Raw genomic sequence first — 24,015 nt, 5'->3', positions numbered from 1 at the left:
CACCCTCAGCGTGTTAGCATGCTAAAAGTTAACATACTAGCCATTAGCATGCTAGCCTGTTAGCATAATAGCTGTCAGCATATTAGCCTTAAAGTGTTAGAATTTTAACAAATAGCATGTTAATCATTAGCATGTTATTTATTAGCATGTTAGCATTAACATGTTAACATGCTAGCTTTTAGCATGTTAGTATGCTGTTAGCATGTTAGTATGCAAACGGTTAGCATGCTAGTTGTTAGCATGTTGGCATTAGCATGTTGGCATGCTAGCTGTTCTGCTACAGCTCAGCAAGCACACTTTGCATTTTCTCTGTGGAAATGCAGTCTAGTTTTCTTTGCTAGTTTACCCGTGAAAACTGGATGTTTCAAGTTTCTATCAGCTACAATTACAGGCCAAGACAAATAATACATAAAATAAATAAAGAAGTAAATAGAACTGGCAGACCCTATTGGAATTGTACTCTCTCAAAGGTAAAGCTAGCCATGCAGATCGAGATGTTGCATATTGTCTTATTTTCTTTATGACTCAAACTGACCTACTGTTTCACACATACGAAAATGTAGCTGGGGATAAATGAAGTCAATTACATTACTGGCAGGTTATTAAACTACAGCAGAGCCAGAATCTGTGCTCCAATGCACAAGGCAGGAGCTAAAATCTCAAGAGCAAAGGAATAAGAGAGATGCAACATGAGTAATACATGTAATTTTTAATCTTACAATCTCTACTGCATCTTCCAACATTAAAGACGTGAATAAACCAGATTTTTGTTTTGTATTAGATTTACACCCTGCAGAAAACAGGATAAACAGTTTATATATATATATATATATATATATATATATATATATATATATATATATATATATAAACACATATTATTACACAGTTGCATGAAGATATGAAATTGATTGGGTGGTCAATACGAGAACTTCATATCTTTGTGCCACTGTGTAATGTTCTTTATATTATATGCAATGTTCTTTATATTATATGGACACATCCCCACACGGGCGGCACGGTGGTGTAGTGGTTAGAGCTGTCACCTCACAGCAAGAAGGTCTGGGTTCGAGCCCCGTGGCCAGTGAGGGCCTTTCTGTGTGGAGTTTGCATGTTCTCCCCGTGTCCGCGTGGGTTTCCTCCAGGTGCTCCGGTTTCCCCCACACTCCAAAGACATGCAGGTTAGGTTAACTGGTGACTCTAAATTGACCGTAGGTGTGAATGTGAGTGTGAATGGTTGTCTGTGTCTATGTGTCGGCCCTGTGATGACCTGGCGACTTGTCCAGGGTGTACCCTGCCTTTTGCCCGTAGTCAGCTGGGATAGGCTCCAGCTTGCCTGCGACCCTGTAGAACAGGATAAAGCAGCTAGAGATGATGAGATGAGTTTGTCATTTTGCCAACGCGTGTCCAGTCAACAGTAAAAACACTGGGAGTGAGGTCATCAGAGTGAAATCTTGGGAATTATTATACATACAGGACACTTTTTCCATGGAATAAAAACATGTATTCTATTTCCTTTTAGCGGGTTTCAGTCATTTGGTTCAATAGCATGCAATATTGTTAGCATATCGCTTATCCTACATTTATTACACCACTCTACCCAATGGAGAATGAGCGAGCAATATTGTTACGATATTGCATGTTGCCAAGACAACACGACGTCACATGTCGAAGTGCAAATATCCAGTGAATATCCAACTTTTGTGCTGTGCATGCGCACAACCATTCCTGTGTTCAGTGGGAAAGAGAAAGACGCACTGAACACCCAAAAGGTTACCAAAACTTAATTAGATATTCTTCACACATATTTACAAGAGAAAAACATACCAATGGACATCGAAAAACTGGAAAAGAGACACGTCGGAGATGTAAAACTTCTGCGCTGCCGAGTGGCTGTGACAATTTGTAAACAAATATGGCTGCCAGGTTTGCTTTGTTAAATATGGAAGATTTTGAGAGAATTTTGGCCGCCAGGTAGCGCCGTTGTGTTTAGTTGTTGATGCTGATTTTAAAAGTAACTAAGCAAATTACATCAGGAAATGCATAATGAAGTATGACTGAAAAATACTGTGGTGAACGTGCATAGAAGAAGAGTCTGGAGACCGAAATCTTAGTTTCTCGGTCATCTTTGACCCATTCAATATCATGCTAGCTGAATGGAATATATCTGATACACCACTCAAAGCCAAACATCTTTAAAGATGTCACTCAGATCCGCAATGTATTACGTATGAAAAAGTGTGAGTTTTTCAACACGAGAGGAAAAACTTCATATCTTCAAGAAGCCAGTGTGTGATGTTCTTTTTATTGACACATTCACAAACAAAGTACCCAAATTTATCAAAAATAATTCATCGATTTCCTCATGATGGACATATAGAGATTTAGGTCACGGTTTTGATTCTCCATGTCCTGGATGGAGCTCGTATAAAAAATACAAGTGGTGTATTTCCCAGTAAGTTTTATTTATATTATATATATCCCTGCTGAAAGAGGAATAATGAATAAGCCACAATGCCCACAACGCTCGGGCAGCCTTAATTTCAATTTAAATTTTGATCTTCCTATTGCCCTGAGCAATTCTTATAAATTACAAAATTATTATGTCATTAACATTTTGGAGGTTTGCGCTTTAGCAAGACTTTTTATGAAAAGGGATAAGCACAAAGTAAGACAGCTAATACTCACTGACATGGCCAGAAGCTATTATGGAAGATCAGTTTAAGACTGATGTCTATCGTAATGAGGCTAAAGGCCCCAATAAATGCCTGATGATCAGCGCAGCAGCTTCTCACATATCCATAAGCACACCAGATGCAACACAGCAGATGATCCACATATGGAATTCTGGATTTAACATGGGCTGGCCAATGAGAAATGAGTGATGTCTCTTCAGTGATGTGCTGCCGCCTGGATAGATTTACATGGGAGAGGGAAATGAAAGGGCATTTATCTCAAGGCCCTAAACTTGTTGGAACACGGAGACTCTGATAAATATTTATTGTGTTTGCACATTTGAAATATTCTCACAGGAACTTTGCTTAAATATGGTGCTTTGTAGGCTCTAGATTTGCACAACATACGGTAAAAGTGTTCGCCCTACCATCCGAAGATTGCAATTTTGAACCCTGATGATCTCACAATCAACAGTTTCCAGTCTTGCACTACTCCTAAATGTGCCCGATAGTCAATTGTATCATTGTACCCTGGATCCTGCTCATTTCAACAGATCCACATTCACTACCTCCATTCCACTTTGCACCAAAACTGTAAATGTCTTCAATTAGTTTAATTAATGTCTCCAGACTCAGTTACACATATCATGCCATTTGAAATGTTTTTCATACCTTATTTTCACTTCCAAAGTTAATACCATGTCATTTCCACTTTACTGTCACCTGAACTCATTGTCTCTTTCTGTTACTTCACACTTAATACTACTTGCTGATTTGCACTTCTGATTAAATACTATTGGCATTTTTTTGGCTTTGGACTTATATTCTGCTCAGTGACAATAAAGCTGAATCTAATCTAATCGAAACTATGGGTGGGAGCCAACGGAGCCCACTGGGAGGGATGGCATGCATTCTAGACAGGCATGGGCATCTGTGAGATTACGTATTTGAAACAGGGCAGCTAGTACGCTCCTCTAAGTGGGTTATGCTTCACTGTGATGCAACATGAGTCGCAGTTTGAGGGGGTAAAACGGAAGCATTTGTAAACCATTGGTTCTAAGAATCAAAATGGCCTTTAATTAAAAAACCCTATGACTTATCACGGGCGGCACGGTGGTGTAGTGGTTAGCGCTGTCGCCTCACAGCAAGAAGGTCCTGGATTCAAGCCCCGGGGCCGGCGAGGGCCTTTCTGTGTGGAGTTTGCATGTTCTCCCCGTGTCCGCGTGGGTTTCCTCCGGGTGCTCCGGTTTCCCCCACAGTCCAAAGACACGCAGGTTAGGTTAACTGGTGACTCTAAATTGACCATAGGTGTGAGTGTGAATTGTTGTCTGTGTCTATGTGTCAGCCCTGTGATGACCTGGCGACTTGTCCAGGGTGTACCCCGCCTTTCGCCCGTAGTCAGCTGGGATAGGCTCCAGCTTGCCTGCGACCCTGTAGAAGGATAAAGTGGCTAGAGATAATGAGAGGAGATGAGATGGTTCTAAGAATCAAAATGACCTTTAATTAAAAAAACCCTATGACTTATCACGGGTGGCACGGTGGTGTAGTGGTTAGCGCTGTCGCCTCACAGCAAGAAGGTCCTGGGTTCGAGCCCCGGGGCCGGCGAGGGCCTTTCTGTGTGGAGTTTGCATGTTCTCCCCGTGTCCGCGTGGGTTTCCTCCAGGTGCTCCGGTTTCCCCCACAGTCCAAAGACATGCAGGTTAGGTTAACTGGTGACTCTAAATTGACCGTAGGTGTGAATGTGAGTGTGAATTGTTGTCTGTGTCTATGTGTCAGCCCTGTGATGACCTGGCGACTTGTCCAGGGTGTACCCCGCCTTTCGCCCGTAGTCAGCTGGGATAGGCTCCAGCTTGCCTGCGACCCTGTAGAACAGGATAAAGCGGCTAGAGATAATGAGATGAGATGAGACTTATCACTTGCTCTGAGTCCCCAGGACCTTGAGTGTTACCTTTGGCCACTTCCTGTTCATTGGGGGTATAAATCTTACACCACCCACTGAAAAAATATCAAGTGCTTTTTGGAAAAACGGAAACAATTGGTTGTTGCGCAATTCAGGTAATGGATATAAAGCATAATCAGTAAAGAATAATCATAATTTAAAAAAAAAATTAAAAGACTGGAACAGTTGGAATTTTGATGAGGGCTGTCCACATGAGCAAACTTCATCAAATATTTAAGTGGCACGGGTCGATGTACTGGTTCAGGAATCATTTACTCCATTCCCCTTTCTGAATTGTTTGAGCTGATACCCATCCCCATAGCTGGTATGTACTATCTTGTTTCAATACATTTTTATTTCCTAACGTGGGGCGTCCTAATCATGTGTTAGTCTGTTTACAAACTGCTCGACCGCCAGTTCGGAAAAGTCACGTGAGGTCATGCACGGGTCAGAGGTCGCGACCGCAGAGCCACAGCAAACACAGCGGATCACCCAGATCGAACAAAGACTCCTAAATCGAGACAAAAACCCCCCACCGATTTTAAGGAAGTATCTGACATTCTCAGAGGCAAAACAAGCCGAGTAAATATTGCTGGCCAGCTTTCTCGATGGAGGGCCGAAAAGGCAAAAACAAATGCGGCATCTGATGCCAACTTTGCCAAGATGCTGCTGGACAGGTGAGTGACAGGCAATGACAGCTTTCTGTACAAAATAATGCTAATTGTTATCTTTACTTATTACATCAACTTTTCTACAGGTTACAATTGAAATATTCTAAATCTAAACGCACCTGTGAGCTTGAAGGCTCTCGAGCGCTTGCTTCTGTGTCGGAGGCAGATAGTTCCACCATGTTTGTTGCGATCTCGCTCATTATAATATTATAATGAGGATAAACTTCGGCTGTTTCCGTACCCAAGTGTAAACATTAGTGAATGGTGTTTTTACAGCTCATTCTCCTTCACAGGCATGAGGCAGCAGGCAATACAGTGTGTGATTCAAGTAACTGGGGTTATTCTAGCTCCACAGGGACTATTCATCTTTTCAATACATCAACCTGTGTCACTTTAATTATAAAGGTACAAATGATTTTCAAACTAGGGCTTTGCAGAAATAAAATGCATGGGAAAAAAAACCTATTTCCATAAAACCAATATCCAAATATAACATTTTGCATGTGTTACATAAGAAATAAGACACTACGAGGCATGACAATAATCCAGGTTGGTGTGATACTGATACCACAAATTGGTTATTTTCTTAATAGCACATGCTGAAATATTTTATTCCTCTTACACTGTAGTGATTTACCAACAATTATAGTTTTTTTATTCATGGACTCATTTTTTCCATAAACTACACATATATATTTAATGCTATCCCTTTGAATGAGTTGTTACTATAGAAACAATAACATTCTGGAACAAGTTCAAGAATAAATTTAATAATAAGCGTATTTAAATTGCAACCATAATTACTGTTCCAGCCATGCTGTTATAGAACAGTAAAGCCTATAATTAATATTAATTAACACATCAGATAATTAAAGAGTTTAACAGTGGCATTATTTCTTTTAATCAGATATGACAATAATTCTGGAGGTCACTGTGTCACTGGTAATGTATCTGAACGTCAGAGGTCAACTGGATTTGGAGCAGCGCGGACTCATCAGAACGGATAAAGCATTTACAGCAGTAAAGGTAGTAATGCTGAAGGCTTACAGATGTTGCAGTGATCAGATTTTTCATTGTTTTTGACAGGCAGAAAGAAAACCTCAAATACCTCAAAACTAATCATGACAGCTATAAAATAAGCAATCCTTAGCATCATTCATATTCATACCACAAGTGTTGCGGAGAAATGTCTGAAAAGAAAACCCACAGACATGTGTAATGATTTAAGACAGAAGTATGATCTTGAATATTTTTCTTTAACAGTTGGAATTTCCTGAAATCCTTCTGTCCTTATAATATCTCATCTCATCTCATTATCTCTAGCCGCTTTATCCTTCTACAGGGTCGCAGGCAAGCTGGAGCCTATCCCAGCTGACTACGGGCGAAAGGCGGGGTACACCCTGGACAAGTCACCAGGTCATCACAGGGCTTCCTTATAATATTTTACAATCTTTTCAATAAAATGCCTTGATTTGGAGGTATTCGGAGATGCGAATATTGTTTGCGGTGAAAAGTTTAAAATGAAGAATTTGAAGATGCGCAATAGTGAAGCCTGAGCTTACAATGAGGAAGGTTGTGAAAAGTTGGCTTAGAATTTCTCTAACCTGTCATCATGACAGTACAAAGTTAGTCATGCGACCCATGTGCCTTCACTTGTATTTGCATGTATTCACACTTTGTCTTCATCGTGGCTTACCTTCATCTTCATCATTAGCGCTAACGGTGAGGATGGTGGAGCCGACATCTGCATCCTCATCCACATCGACTTCATACACCGGCTGCGCGAACACCGGCTTGTTATCGTTCACATCACTGATGAAAATCCGCACATATGCCGTGTCTGAGGGAGAGAACACACACACACACACACACAAAGATGAAACAAATGTTTGCGATGCTTTTTTCTTCTCCCTCAGTGCCACTCCTTCTTATCTTTCTACCTCCCTCTTTCTAAATACATGTTTGTCTCATTTTGTCTCCCTTTTTTCTCTCTCCATTTCTCTTTTTATCCTCCCTTTATGTTCTTCTGCTCTGTTCCTTTCAACCTCCATCTCTAGCTTCTCATCACTAGGTTTGAAACCATCAGTATGAGATTGTAAGGATGGTTCCATGGAGGATCAATAACACATGAACACATGGGTTAAGAAGGAAAGAATGGGAAGGACATTAATTCCTCCCTCTAATATTCATTCTTTTGATATCACTTTCAAAAGGAGACATGGTTTGTAATGTACTTCTCAAGAACAAATAGATTATTTCAGCAGGTTGTGAAGGCAGCTCATGTAAAAGTTACACGCCTGAACAACAAGGGGAAACAAATATATAAGAAAAAAAAAAACATCCTGGCATGCTCCAGTAGTCCAGTAGACTCCAGCTGTATGTTTTAACATGTGTGAGAATGAGAATGCTGTCATGTGTCACTGTAGCTGTCATGTGGTGACAGGTTGACATGTTGTTCTTAGTTGTGTTGTGAAGGCATGGTCATGTCATTGCAGTACAAATAAACAAGCTTCGCTGGGCTTCCCCCATTTCCTGCTTCTCTGTCTTCTGCTCCAGTTTCCATGCCAATCGCTTTGACTGGATAACTTCATTACATTACCGTACATAAGAACTGACAGACCTGCACTGACTGAAAACAGAATGGCGTGGAATTTGAACACAGTGTGTGACGAACCAATACAAAACTATTACATGTACAGAGTCATCAACACTACAGACAGGTACACTTCACTGTAATTTCCCTTACATCACGGCTCATTAGAACACATCACTGCACCTTATTATAGAAAGAATATTGCAAAACATTAATGCAGAGCATATCGCTAAAATCTTCTTCTTTCGGCTGCTCCCGTACATTCAGGGTAGCCACAGTGGATCTGTTCCACATATTCAATTTGGCATAGGTTTTTTACACCTGATGCCCTTCCTGAAGCAACCCGCCCCAATCTATCCAGGCTTGGGGCCAGCACTAATGGCCCTTTTCCACTACCCTTTTTCAGCTCGCTTCAGCTCACTTCAGCCCGACACGGCTCGCGTTTCGACTACCAAAAAACAGCACGACTCAGCTCGCTTCAGCTCTGTTTAGCCCCTAAAACTCGCACCGTTTTGGAGTGGGGCTGAAGCGAGCCAAACAGTGCCGAGTGAGGCTGGGGGCGTGAGCAGACACTCCCCTGTGCACTGATTGGTGAGGAGGAGTGTCCTCACATGCCCACACACGCCCCGCGAGCACGCTGGGATCTGTAAACACCGTAAACCCGGAAGAAGAAGAATTGCGAATTACGAGAATTTCTGAAGCCTTATGCGCCTCGCCTCATCTATACACTCTTGCCAGTATCTGTTGGAGTTGTCGGTGACAACAAGCCACAGCACCAAGACCAGCAACACTAACGACTCCATGTCCTCCATGTTTATTGTTTACTATTCGGGTCGTGAGACTACTGCTTAAAAGATCACTGATGTCACTGTTTGCGCTGCTTAACGACATCACGTGACGTCCACTTTCGCTAACTCCACCCAATGTGTCCACCCACTTCCAGCCAGTATGGTTCAGCGCGGTTGTAGTCGAAATGCAACTCCAACAGCCCCGCTCAGCTCGACTCAGCACGGCACGGCTCAGCCACGTTTGTAGTGGAAAAGCGGCATAAGTATGCACTGTCTTGTACAAACCCACTGTCTGGGTATTTAACTGAATTTGCATGTCTTTGAGCTGTGGGGGAAACTGGAGCACCCAGAGGAAACCCATGTAGACAACATGCAAACTCAACATGGAAAGGCCCCCGTCAGCCATGAGGTTCGAACCCAGAACCTTCTCGCTGTGAGGCGACAGTGATAACCACTACACTGCCCAACATATTGCTAAAATACATCGCAAAATGGATTGCGAGTTGGCCTAGTGGTTAGCATGTCTGCCTCTTGACCGGGAGATTGCGAGTTCTACTCGCGGTCGGGTCATACCAAAGACCATCATAAAAATGGTACCCGCTACTGTCTGACAAGGCATGCTGCAATACAGATGCAAGAGGGGAAGTCAAGCTCTTGTGGTTACCAGAGGACCAGCCCCCTACTGTAACCCTAGCTGTATAGGCGAGAGGCCGAGGGCTACCGAAATGGAGATTGGCGCCGCACCCATACACCTTAAAGAGTTGGTTAGTACTGGGACAGGAAACTGCCTGGGAAGACCAGATTCTGGCGTGAGAGGGACTTGACATTGCAAAATCATACCATCAGATCATAATATACAATATCTTGCAAAAGTATTTATCCCCCTTGGTGTTTGTCCTGTTTTTTTGCATTACAAGATGGAATTAAAATGGATTTTTGGAGGGTTAGCACCATTTGATTTACACAGCATGCCTACCACTTTAAAGGTGCAAATTGTTGTTTTATTGTGACACAAACAATAACTAAGATGAAAACAGAAATCTGAAGTGTGCATAGGTATTCACCTCCTTTCGTATGAAACCCCTAAATAAGAGCTGGTCCAACCAATTCACTTCCTCACATAATTAGTTGATTAAGATCCACCTGTGTGCAATCAAAGTGTCACATGGTCTGTCACATGATGTCTGTATAAATCAACCTGTTCTGGAAGGACCCTGACTCTGCAACACTACTAAGCAAGCAACATGAGAACCAAGGAGCCTCCAAACAGGTCAGAGACAAAGTTGTGAAGAAGTATAGATCAGGGTTGGGTTATAAAAAATATCCCAAACTTGTGTTGAGGATGTGATGGCACAGGAAACATTGAGATCTTTTGGTGTCTGATTGCAAACTTAGTTGATTACACTTAAGCCTGTTTTACTTCAGGTAGCCATGCAACAACTTAATTAAAGCCCGACATTCACTGTGTGAGGAAATCTCAAACTAGCAAAGTTTCAGACATCTTTAGACAAACCACATTTATCATTGTTAATGCACCTATTAAACTGGCTCCTGACCCAATATGTCCTTTGCAGACAGTCACAACCACCATTTTGTTAAAATGTTTTCATAAAGCAGAGATGAGTATTGGCAGAGAAATTCAATTTTGGCCCAAGAAACTCATTTTTTTTGGCTGTTCAGAGCAACGGATGAATCTGATGAATTTTTCCGAGACCACCATACGAATTTCAACAGGTAAACAAATGAGATGCTATGAATGTTCAAGGTTTTTAGTTTTTTTTATTTTATTTTTATTTTTTTTAGAAAACTGTCCTGAAGAAAAATCTAGCATGACAGATGAGACCTTTTTGTGGTGTATCTGAAACACTCCTGGAAGCAACTGAAATAAGAAACAAGAATACTCTACACACAAGAGATGTGTTGTAGACTGAGGGCATTTTCACAGTTCTTTTTTTCTCCTGGAACTGAGATTTACAATTGCAATTTGCACTTTTGTCTACCTGAAAATATTAATCTGAGCTTCACTTCAAGTGCAATCAAGTGCAGATCACACAATGTGTCGAAGCAGCAACGAATAAATTGATTGGTTGTATATCTCACATTACTAACTATTTGAAGATTCACAGTGGTGTGCAAAGGCATATTAAGGTCTGAATATAAAACAGAACACTTTCAATGCTGAGGTAAAGAAACACTGATTAAATAAACAATGCATTAATTAAATATGGGCTAATGAGAATGGTACAGCAATGCACTTGTTGTACAGCATTTATTAACCTCTCCTTCGTAACTGTGGAGGCCTTTGAGAGGAGAATCAATCATCACCCCTGTAGGTGGCTGGACCTGCTACATAGCCTGAGCAGCTCTGTAAGGGAACAACAAACTGAGGCTCCCCATGAACAGTCTGAGTGAGGAGTGTATGGTGACCTGCGCAAGAAAGGTGCTGACCCAAAAGCCTCCCGAGATGGCATTGAAGTGCGAACTGGAAGAAAATACAGGGGACAGGATGCAGTGGATCAGGCTGAGTCACAATTATGGCAGTGAGCTCTGAACCAAGTATGCAGACTTGGTGGAAGAGTGTTACAGACAGGGGTGGAGAGCATGAAGCAAACCATCTGAGGTGGTCTTTAGATGCTTGGCAGCTCAGACCCTGGGCATCACAGGCATGCACAAGAGGAAGGCCATCAGATCCACCATAGAGGCACCAGAGAGAGTCTGTGGATGGTTGTGGATCAAAAGCAACAGCATGCTACCTAAAGTGGTGCTTGAAAGTTTGTGAACCCTTTAGAATTTTCTGTATTTCTGATTAAATATGACCAAAAGCATCAGATTTTCACACAAGTCCTAAAAGTAGATAAAGAGAACCCAGTTAAACAAATGAGACAAAAATATTATACTGGGTCATTTATTAATTGAGGAAAATGATCCAATATTACATATCTGTGAGTAGCAAAAGTACAGTATGTGAACCTCTAGCAGTTAATTTGAAGGTGAAATTAGTCAGGTGTTTTCAATCAATGGGATGACAATCAGGTGTGAGTGGGCACCCTGTTTTATTTAAAGAACAGGGATCTATCAAAGTCTGATCTTCACAACACGTGTTTGTGGAAGTGTATCATGGCACAAACAAAGGAGATTTCTGAGGACCTCAGAAAAAGCGTTGTTGATGCTCATCAGGCTGGAAAAGATTACAAAACCATCTCTAAAGAGTTTGGACTCGACCAATCCACAGTCAAACAGTCTGTGTACAAATGGAGGAAATTCAAGACCATTGTTACCCTCCCCAGGAGTGGTCGACCAACAGAGATCACTCCAAGATCAAGGCGTGTAATAGTCGGCGAGGTCACAAAGGACCCCAGGGTAACTTCTAAGCAACTGAAGGCCTCTCTCACATTGGCTAATGTTAATGTTCATGAGTCCACCAACAGGAGAACACTGAACAACAATGGTGTGCATGGCAGGGTTGCAAGGAGAAAGCCACTGCTCTCCAAAAAGAACATTGCTGCTCGTCTGCAGTTTGCTAAAGATCATGTGGACAAGCCAGAAGGATATTGGAAAAATGTTTTGTGGCTGGATGAGACCACAATAGAACTTTTTGGTTTAAATGAGAAGCGTTATGTTTGGAGAAAGGAAAGCACTGCATTCCAGCATAAGAACCTTATCCCATCTGTGAAGCATGGTGGTGGTAGAATCATGGTTTGCGCCTGTTTTGCTGCATCTGGGGCAGGACGGCTTGCCATCATTGATGGAATAATGAATTCTGAATTATACCAGTGAATTCTAAAGGAAAATGTCAGGACATCTGTCCATGAACTGAATCTCAAGAGAAGGTGGGTCATGCAGCAAGACAACGACCCTAAGCACACGAATCATTCTACCAAAGAATGATAAAAGAAGAATAAAGTTAATGTTTTGGAATGGCCAAGTCAAAGTCCTGACCTTAATCCAATCGAAATGTTGTGGAAGGACCTGAAGCGAGCAGTTCATGTGAGGAAACCCATTAACATCAACAGTTACCAGAAACATTTTAGTTGCAGTTATTGCTGCACAAGGGAGTCACACCAGATACTGAAAGCAAAGGTTCACATACTTTTGCCACTCACAAATATATAATATTAGATCATTTTCCTCAATAAATAAATGGCCAAGTATAATATTTTTGTCTCATTTGTTTAACTGGGTTCTCTTTATCTACTTTTAGGACTTGTGTGAAAATCTGATGATGTTTTAGGTCATATTTATGCAGAAATATAGAAAATTCTAAAGGATTCACAAACTTTCAAGCACCACTGTAGGTAGGGGTGAGATGTATACTGGTAGCATGTGCTAATGCATGGATGGTTCTAGTTGTGTTTGGTAGACATATTTGTGTTGCAAAATCCATATGGAACCAGTGGCACTGACCATGCATTAACGATGCTCAAGGGGCTTGTCTCAACTTTAGTCAATGGAGAGGTTGGTATGGCTGTAGCTGTGTCAGGAGGACATGTCTGAGTGGTGTTAGGTGTAACATGAGGAATCCGTATGGAACCAGTGGCACTGAGCATGCATTACACTGCCAGTGGGGCTTTACAACCTTAGTCACTGGCGAGAACAGTGTGGCTTGAAAGTTTGTAAACCCTTTAGAATTTTCTACCTTTCTGCATGAATATGGTCCAAAACATCATCAGATTTTCATACAAGTCCTAAAAGTAGTTGAAGCGAACCCAGTTAAACAAATGAGACAAAAATAATATACTTGGTCATTTATTTATTGAGGAAAATGATCCAATATTACATATCTGTGAGTGGCAAAAGTATGTGAACCTTTGCTTTCAGTATCTGGTGTGACCCCCTTGTGCAGCAATAACTGCAACTAATCATTTCCAGTAACTGTTGATCAGTCCTGCACACTGGCTTGGAGGAATTTTAGCCCATTCCTCCGTACAGAACAGCTTCAACTCTGGGATGTTGGTAGGTTTCCTCACATGAACTGCTCGCTTCAGGTCCTTCCACAACATTTTGATTGGATCAAGGTCAGGACTTTGACTTGGCCATTCCAAAACATTAACTTTATTCTTCTTTAACCATTCTTTGGTAGAACGACTTGTGTGCTTAGGGTTGTTGTCTTGCTGCATGACCCACCTTCTCTTGAGATTCAGTTCATGGACAGATGTCCTGACATTTTCCTTTCGAATTTGCTGGTATAATTCAGAATTCATTGTTCCATCAATGATGGCAAGCTGTCCTGGCCCAGATGCAGCAAAACAGGCCCAAACCATGATACTACCACCACCATGTTTCACAGATGGGATAAGGTTCTTATTCTGGAATGCAGTGTTTTCCTTTCTCCAAACATAACACTTCTCCTTTAAACCAAAAAGTTCTATTTTAGTCTCATCCGTCCACAAAACATTTTTCCAATAGCCTTCTGGCTTGTCCACATGATCTTTAGCAAACTGCAGATGAGCAGCAATGTTCTTTCAGGAGAGCAGTGGCTTTCTCCTTGCAACCCTGCCATGCACACCATTGTTGTTCAGTGTTCTCCTGATGGTGGACTCATGAACATTAACATTAGCCAATGTGAGCGAGGCCTACAGTTGCTTAGAAGTTACCCTGGGGTCCTTTGTGACCTCGCCAACTATTACACGCCTTGCTCTTGGAGTGATCTTTGTTGGTCGACCACTCCTGGGGAGGGTAACAATGGTCTTGAATTTCCTCCATTTGTACACAATCTGTCTGACTGTGGATTGGTGGAGTCCAAACTCTTTAGAGGTGGTTTTGTAACCTTTTCCAGCCTGATGAGCATCAACGCTTTTTCTGAGCTCCTCAGAAATCTCCTTTGTTTGTGCCATGATACACTTCCACAAACATGTGTTGTGAAGATCAGACTTTGATAAATCCCTGTTCTTTAAATAAAACAGGGTGCCCACTCACACCTGATTGTCATCCCATTGATTGAAAACACCTGACTCTAATTTCACCTTCAAATTAACTGCTAATCCTAGAGGTTCACATACTTTTGCCACTCACGGATATGTAATCTCATCTCATTATCTCTAGCCGCTTTATCCTTCTACAGGGTCACAGGCAAGCTGGAGCCTATCCCAGCTGACTACGGGTGAAAGGCGGGGTACACCCTGGACAAGTCGCCAGGTCATCACAGGGCTGACACATAGACACAGACAACCATTCACACTCACACCTACGGTCAATTTAGAGTCACCAGTTAACCTAACCTGCATGTCTTTGGACTGTGGGGGAAACCGGAGCACCCGGAGGAAACCCACGCGGACACGGGGAGAACATGCAAACTCCGCACAGAAAGGCCCTCGCCGGCCCCGGGGCTCGAACCCAGGACCTTCTTGCTGTGAGGCGACAGCGCTAACCACTACACCACCGTGCCGCCCCGGATATGTAATATTGGATCATTTTCCTTAATAAATAAATGATCAAGTATAATGTTTTTTTTTGTTTCATTTGTTTAACTGGGTTCTCTTTATCTACTTTTAGTACTTGTGTGAAAATCTAATGACGTTTTAGGTCATATTTATGCAGAAATATAGAAAATCCTAAAGGGTTCACAAACTTTCAAGCACCACTGTAGGTGTGACGGTGTATTAGGGTCATTGTAGGTTAAAAAACAAATTAAAATTACGGAGCAGAGGGAGGGATAATATTCTAAGAAAAAAAAACTTCAGAATTTCTAAGATTAACATCTGAAATCTATGAAAAAAAGAGAGATATTCTCTGGTAGTATAAAGTCATAAATTTGCAAGAAAAAAATTGGAAGTTTTTTTTTTTGGTCAACAAACAGGATCGATTCATTTTGCCAGGTTGGATCAATGTCAACACATGAAAGACATCACTGCTGAGCCGAGAGTTATAGGAAATGCAGTCTTTCCTCATTGATCATGCAGCATAAAAGAATAATGCACGAAGAGATTTTCTCTGACATTTCCCAGGATGCACTGCAGCTGGGAAGCATGACAGTTTTTTTTTCCCCTTGTAAATTTTTGACTTCTTAAAACTAGACGGCCTTTTGATTTCATACAATCGGTGAAATTTATTTCCCAATGAAATTTGGCCATTGTGAAATGTTTTTTTCTGTAATAGCTTTAAAAAAAAAAAAAACACCCCAGCCCATTCTGTCCCATTCTGGAAGTTATTTAATTTGAGAGGATTCCTGAGCAAATAATGTGCATGAGCACAGTCAAGCAGACAAAGGAAATCCGTGTGCGCATGCACAGGTTTACCTGCTGCTTCTTCTTTTGGGTTTTACGGCAGCTGACATCCACAGTGTTGCATTACTGCCATCTACAGGTTTACCTTTGACCGTGCACTGACTTACATCATTTGGTAGCTAAACGAACAGCTGATCACATCGAGGTGCTCGCTGACCGCCGATATTTATTAGTTTGGTCCTGCGTTTCCTTTCCTTCACAACATAATATCTGTTCTTCTCGTGTTCAGCTACTGTTGTCGGTCTTTCATGTTTCATTCACACATTCGCATCCTCCATTTTTCTCTCCTGTTTCAAATTTGTATCCCACAATGCTTTGTGCGAACGGGGAAAGCCCATCACATGATACATGATGTAGTATCTTGAATTGGGTCATGGTGAAGCAGGAAAAAAATAGCGGAGAATTTAGGGCCACATGGCCGTAAACTCATTAATTGTTCTATTTAAAAATAAATAAACAAACAAACTAATAAAATTGGAAGTCTGTGATTCAAATTCAGTAGCTTTCGGTCCACTAAACAAAAAGAATTGGGTATTGGGGAAAATTCGTTTTATGACCTACACTTGAAAAATCTGAAAGTCAGCCTTCCTTTAATCTTAGAATTTCTGAGTTTTTGATTTCTCAGAATTTTGAAGTTTTTCCTTGCAAATGTATGCCTTTATAATCTCCGAAAATATACAAGGTTTTTTTTTTTTTCATAAATGTACGAATTAACCTCAAAAAGTAGGAGTTTCTTCTCAGAATATTAGCCCCTCCCCATCTCAGCCCTGCATTTTTTTTTCTTAGCTACAATGGCCCTAATACGCTCTCATGTATAAGTGTATACTTCACCTTTTCTTTTTTAATGTACAATACCTGCTTCTCATCAAAACACTAAAGATTTGAAGGTTGCATTAATCACTGGTGTAAAGCTCATCAGATTTTGAAATATCTAGATGTTCTGATCAGAAACAGCGTTTTGTAAACATCTCATACTGACTCACTCACTGCAGCTAAGTGCATTTTATATCCAATTTACAGTATAACAGTTTACCGTAAATCTACAAATCCTGAGCAATAAAGGACTAATGAAAGAATGGATGACATGCTGAGGCCGAAGAGACTCACTGTGACTCATGTAGAGTTTGAGGCTGTTTCATCAGATCAAGTATGTACAAGTACAGTTATGTCATTACTCACCACTTCTGACTAATTTCTTCAGATGCTTTAGTAGTTAATTGTTTTCGCTTCTCTTTCTTGTGGACATAAAATACATAGGGTATAAAACTACATCTATGCTTAGCTAAAACAAACAAACAAACAAAACCCCGTGATATTTGTCATTTCACATATTACTGACTCATCAGAGCTACTTTCAGGCATCACAGTTTTACGCAATACAACTCCTACTCCATTTTGAAAGAATAAATCAATAGCATTAGAGTAATCAGACTAAATGGACCCAGACAACTTATTAGCACAGAGATTGTGTTAGGAAACAGGCTTGGCTGGTCATACCAGAGTTAGGCTGTCCATGCCTTCCTGGCCTGGCAGACTCCCAGCCGTCCATGGAGTTCACTTCTAAAAGATAGGAACCCTTAGTTTCCCGGTCGAACACTGCCTCGGTGTAGATGGAGCCCAGTTCTGGATCAATGCGGAAGAACTGATAGTCTCCACTGCGGTCGTTCAGCAAGGAGTAGGAGATCTGAGAGGAATGAAGAGAGGGGTGTTGATGAGAACTTCAATATGAAACAAAAGGGAAGAAGAAGAAGAAACAACATACAAGGCTTGGAAAGAGGGAGATGAATGAAGTGATAGTGCATAAGAATATAATCATCATGCATTGGTGTAATTAATTGGGCTGAAAAAATGTTCTTCACTGCATCTTCATTTTCTCTTTAAATTAATATGCATTTTAGCATACTGTAGATCCTAATAAAATTGGACTGTAATATAAAACACAAAACAAATCATAACCCTTACAGAAAAAAAAAAACACATGAATTTCCCATGTGGGGCGGCACGGTGGTGTAGTGGTTAGCGCTGTCGCCTCACAGCAAGAAGGTCCGGGTTCGAGCCCCGTGGCCGGTGAGGGCCTTTCTGTGCGGAGTTTGCATGTTCTCCCCGTGTCCGCGTGGGTTTCCTCCGGGTGCTCCGGTTTCCCCCACAGTCCAAAGACATGCAGGTTAGGTTAACTGGTGACTCTAAATTGACCGTAGGTGTGAATGTGAGTGTGAATGGTTGTCTGTGTCTATGTGTCAGCCCTGTGATGACCTGGCGACTTGTCCAGGGTGTACCCCGCCTTTCGCCCGTAGTCAGCTGGGATAGGCTCCAGCTTGCCTGCGACCCTGTAGAACAGGATAAAGCGGCTAGAGATGATGAGATGAGATGAGAATTTCCCATGTATTTCACATGTGATCACATGTTACCACGTGTGGAATACATGGTATCAGATTTTGTAATGTGTTACCATGTAGAGCACATGTGGAAAACATGTTACCACATGTGTAAAACATTCCCACATGTGATTCACATAAAATTGGGCCAAAACCACGTTTCCCATGTGCAAATAACATGTTTCCCATGTGCAAAACACATTTTCCACATATTTCACATGTGAGAAATCACATGTGAAGTTCATGTGGTTTTTCTGTGAGGGAAACGTTTCAACCAACTGGGTGGTGAAATGTCAAGGCTGTGATGAGTGAGCGAGTAAGTGCATACGATTTATTTATAAAGAACAGTGAAAACAACTTACGTTGACACCACATTACATGGTACAAGAAATAAAATAGCACAAGAAACAAAAACAAATAACCCCCCGCAAAAATCGGCACATAAAATGCCAGGAAAAAAGGGCAACATAAAAGAAAAATGCAAGAACATCAGACAATATCCTATTATTACTTCTCTAATGCCAGCATGTACAGAGGATTTAAGATTAAAAATCCAAGCCTTAACGTATCCTTGACTTGCAAGTGACATCAAAGCAAAATAGAAACCCGGATGTCAGCCATATTGGTGGATATACAAATGTGGGGTCAAGCGACATTTCATACAAAACATAGTCATGCGTGTGCAACTCTCTTTGTTTTTCCACTGCTTTAAGCTTTCTTTTGTGGTGGAGTACCTTGTGTCTGATTAGCCAAAGAAAAACTGATGATGTGATTATCAGTTCGGGTATTGAACCCGACCAACTGAACTGAACTATTCTTTTAGCTATGCCATATCTTTGTGCTGTATATGGTTGTGGTCACAATAGTACTCGTGACCGTGGCATGTTCCGATTTTTTTAGAATTCCGTCCGTGATTCGGAAAGAGGGTGAGGAAACTGAGGCTTAGTACGAAGACAAGCACGGCTGAACAATATCGGCAGGGCCGATCTAACAGAGGCTAAAACCAAAACAGTTCGTGTTTGCAGTAATCATTTTATCTCAGGTGAGATTTAAAAGCATTCACGAAAATATCATGGAAGAATTTCATGTCGTGTTGCTGGAATTTTGCTATAAAATGAGCGTTCTCTTGTCATGGTTCACTCGGTCGTTGTTATAATTTTAACACGTGTATTATCATTTCGCTTATACAACCCCGATTCCAAAAAAGTTGGGACAAAGTACAAATTGTAAATAAAAACGGAATGCAATGATGTGGAAGTTTCAAAATTCCATATTTTTTTCAGAATAGAACATAGATGACATATCAAATGTTTAAACTGAGAAAATGCATCATTTAAAGAGAAAAATTAGGTGATTTTAAATTTCATGACAACACCACATCTCAAAAAAGTTGGGACAAGGCCATGTTTACCACTGTGAGACATCCCCTTTTCTCTTTACAACAGTCTGTAAACGTCTGGGGACTGAGGAGACAAGTTGCTCAAGTTTAGGGAAAGGAATGTTAACCCATTCTTGTCTAATGTAGGATTCTAGTTGCTCAACTGTCTTAGGTCTTTTTTGTTGTATCTTCTGTTTTATGATGCGCCAAACATTTTCTATGGGTGAAAGATCTGGCCAGCCTGCAGTCCAGATCTTTCACCCATAGAAAATGTTTGGCGCATCATAAAACGGAAGATACAACAAAAAAGACCTAAGACAGTTTTAGCTGGCAACGGCAGATGGCACGGTGAATTGTGTTCACAGATAATGTTCTCTGGAAATATTCCTGAGCCCATTTTGTGATTTCCAATACAGAAGCATGCCTGTATGTGATGCAGTGCCGTCTAAGGGCCCGAAGATCACGGGCACCCAGTATGGTTTTCCGGCCTTGACCCTTACGCACAGAGATTCTTCCAGATTCTCTGAATCGTTTGATGATATTATGCACTGTAGATGATGATATGTTCAAACTTTTTGCAATTTTACACTGTCGAACTCCTTTCTGATATTGCTCCACTATTTATCAGCGCAGAATTAGGGGGATTGGTGAGCCTCTTCCCATCTTTACTTCTGAGAGCTGCTGCCATTCCAAGATGCTCTTTTTATACCCAGTCATGTTAATGACCTATTGCCAATTGACCTAATGAGTTGCAATTTGGTCCTCCAGCTGTTCCTTTTTTGTACCTTTAACTTTTCCAGCCTCTTATTGCCCCTGTCCCAACTTTTTTGTGATGTGTTGCTGTCATGAAATTTGAAATGAGCCAATATTTGGCATGAAATTTCAAACTGTCTCACTTTCAACATTTGATATGTTGTCTATGTTCTATTGTGAATACAACATCAGTTTTTGAGATTTGTAAATTATTGCATTCCGTTTTTATTTACAATTTGTACTTTGTCCCGACTTTTTTGGAATCGGGGTTGTAGGAGCGCCAGCAAAATTGTACCTGAAATAAATTGAAATGTGATTTGTGAGCCATAAAGCTAGAGACTTGTCAAAAGTTCACACTTCGTCTGTTGTTTACACATAGAAGTAAACTAAATGCAAAAGAAGCCCTAACTTACCCTTGCAAGTACAACTGCTTTGTCATTGTTGACTGCTTTAATTAATAAGGTATTTACTCATCCAGAGAAAAAGAAGTTATAGGCTTCCATAGACTTATAAGCTTTCATTTGAGATTTGTCGAACCACAAAGTCAGCCAAACCAGATAGAATGCGATATCTGGATACCTGATGGTCGGTAGAAGCGTTTTATCCTCAGAAAAATCCAACTTTTTAAAATAATACGGGTCAAAGCCACACATCTATCTTCGCTCGACTGTTCAAATCGTGGTAATACTGAGAAAATTCAGCACTGTTTACAGACACGCTTTCAGCGGCTGTCATCCTAGTTGCTTTGTATATCCACCTTCATGGCGGATGCTCATGACGTAGCACGTTTTGATCACGTGGTTGCAAGTCATCTATAGGCTAGCAAGTGTGCTATGTGTACATTATAAACTAACTAGTCAGGCCTCAATGTTAAAAACAATTGTGTGTGCACATTGCAGGTTTTATGAATTAGAAGGGCAAAAATAACCGGTCAAGGGGCATATGCAGGCTCTGTCATTATGTCGTCGCAACTAACACGCTGAATTAGATGGTATGTTTCCTTCTGGTCTTCTGATCAATAAAGAGCCTAAAACGACTGGCAAAGCTTTCCTTAAGATTCCTATCCTCAATAATCAATCTCTTGAAAGTGAGTTGTTCTTCATAAACCCTTTGCCAGGACTCCAGTCCAATGTCACAAGCTCTGATGGTATTCAATTTTTAGATACGTACAAACAGTTTCATGGCAGTTTAATGGTGTGAATAAGGTTGAAAGGATAAAAAAAAAGGTCTGGACGCTCTCTCTTCACACCATCTGACTTCGACAACTGGCAATTATTAGGTGAGGAGTGGTACTATAACAGCAGGTCTTGTATAATAACTGCTACCCTGCCAGCTGAATTACTGTGGCAAGCACAACATACTTACACGCACTGGCTACTTTATTAGGAACACCCATCCACCTTCTGTTTTATGCATTTCTCTAATCAGCCGATCCCTTGACAGCAGCACAATGCATAAAATCATGCAGATACAAATCAAGAGCTTCAGTTAATGTTCGCAATGTTCAAACATCAGAATGGGGAAAAATTTCGATCTCAAAGTGTGACTTTCACTGTGGCATGGGTGTTGGTTTGAGCCAGATGGTCTGGTTTGAGTATTTCAGAAACTGCCGATCTTCTGGGGTTTTCACACACAACAGTCTCTGGAGTTTACACAGACAGAATGGTGTGAAAAACAAAAAAACATTGAGTGAGCGACAGTTCTGTGCATGGAAACAAACGGCTTGTTGATAAGAGAGGTCAGAGGAAAATGGTCAGATTGGCTTGAGCTGCCAGGAAGGATATAGCAACTCTTTACAACCGTGGTGAGCAGAAAAGCATCTCAGCATGCAACAGCAGAGGAACACATTGGGTTCCAGTCCTGCAGCCAAGAACAGGAATCTTAGAATCAAAGACCATCATAAAAATTCAAGCCCGCAAATGATACTCATTATATCTAAATATGGCACTGCATGGTATCTGTGAGTCAGCATGCTTGTTACAAGGTTGCTCATATAGCAATTACGCAGCCAAGGACAGACCCTCTGTCCAAGCCAAAGCCTCGTCATTCCTCAAGTAATTCTATTAAAAGGGTAAAGCAGAGTTAGAGCACTGCTGTTGTTATTTTTTGTCCCTTTTTAGGATTTAATACTCAATTGGTTTATGTGCAGTATGTAGAATTTCTGCTAGGCAGAACTAGAACAGGACTGAAGACTGATGGCACTGTCCTCGAAGCTCCGTGGTAGAATAGATTTAATGGATGGATGCACGTGATGAATTAGCCTATGACAAAGCTTTTTACTCACATATCTGTCATTTCTCATGCTTTATGAGCCTTTTATTGATGAGTTAGTGGCCTTTTCTTCTCTTTTCTCAGTAAAACAGCTTCAAATTGTCATCACTTCAATATGCAGAAGTCATGTGAAATGGAGGGCTCGGCTGATTATAAGTGTTCAATAAAGCAGTAGGAAGTATGGTATGGAATTGTAAGGTTTTATTCCTTTGTAAGGATAAATAATTGTAAGTATTTATTCTGTTCAGTTAAAATGACCTTCTGTCTCAGCTAGACATTGTTTAAAAATTCTATTCCATCATATCAGAACATTCTGCTTAATTTGATATGTGTATTATTGATCAGATTATTGTGTCTGAACAGCGCCAAGGTCTGCAATGATGTCAGACACACCCACACACACCCACAGCTGCATATCCAACGTGTATTTGGGATTAAAAGTTAGAGTTAAAGCCACGATTTAAGTTAGTTTTATAGCTACACGTGATTTAGGATTGTTAGATTTAACCAGTCTCTTCAGTGTTGAATTTGAAATTGAAATGATTGAATGTTACATTTAATGTTAGATTTAAAGCTGCATTAAGTGATTCATGTTAGTTTTATAGTTTTATAGATTTATATTAGCCTTATTGCTGCACAAGGTGTTAAGACTTTATGATTTTAATATTTTAGAGCTTTTTAAGATCCTTTATTATTTTAGACTATTACATATACTATAACAGTGATTTTAAACTATTCCTGTGTAACCTGACCTTCGTCCAGTGGAGAAGACACTTCTTTGTTAGACTAAACATAGTCTTTGTTTAAAATTGTCATGATTGATCCAAGGTTTCACTCACATACACACGTATAAAACCCCTGTATACTCTCGTCTCAGGGGGGACTTGCGAATAAAGATTGCGAACTACTTTGTGGGGTTCCTGTCTTTTTTTCTGCGACTCACCCCCAGACGTCTGGGTGACACAAGGGGACTGATCTCGAGATGGTGAGGGCCAGAGGTGAAGAAACCTTTCAGGAATAAATGAATGGAATGTTAAATAAAGAGTGAATGTATTTCCACTGACATGGTGCAATATTTTCAGGTAGAACTGGCCTAATCTGCATATTTATAAAGGCAAACACTTAAAAAAAAAAAAACTTGCTGTTTTACTAATTAGAAAGATGCAACTCCCCATACAGTTTGCTTGTATAGCAGCTTCCACATTTTTGTGTTATCAAGTTTGCACATGAAATTCCTCAGAAGACCTTTAGTAAATTGGGGCCTCATTATTTTAAGTTGCACAGATGTCCCAAGTCATTATCACATGGAATACTGAAGCAAATACGGTATATGTTAAGCTATTAATGAC

General features: G+C 40.8%; 1 protein-coding gene across 1 annotated transcript in view; it reads right to left on the bottom strand.

The window, feature by feature from the left end:
- si:ch211-186j3.6 (neural-cadherin) overlaps nt 1-24,015 on the bottom strand; it is a 556,420-nt gene that overhangs the window by 244,063 nt on the left and 288,342 nt on the right. Inside the window, exons 15-16 of the mRNA XM_060911426.1 lie at nt 17,387-17,573; nt 6,982-7,125 (exon numbers count right to left, since the gene is read on the bottom strand). Coding sequence (XP_060767409.1) covers nt 6,982-7,125; nt 17,387-17,573 — 331 coding nt within the window. The remainder of the gene's footprint in view (nt 1-6,981; nt 7,126-17,386; nt 17,574-24,015) is intronic.

Source organism: Neoarius graeffei, chromosome 27 (assembly GCF_027579695.1).
Source record: "Neoarius graeffei isolate fNeoGra1 chromosome 27, fNeoGra1.pri, whole genome shotgun sequence".
Lineage (NCBI taxonomy): Eukaryota > Metazoa > Chordata > Actinopteri > Siluriformes > Ariidae > Neoarius > Neoarius graeffei.
Note: the sequence above shows the minus strand (reverse complement) of the source record. Positions and strands in the feature narration are given on the sequence as shown.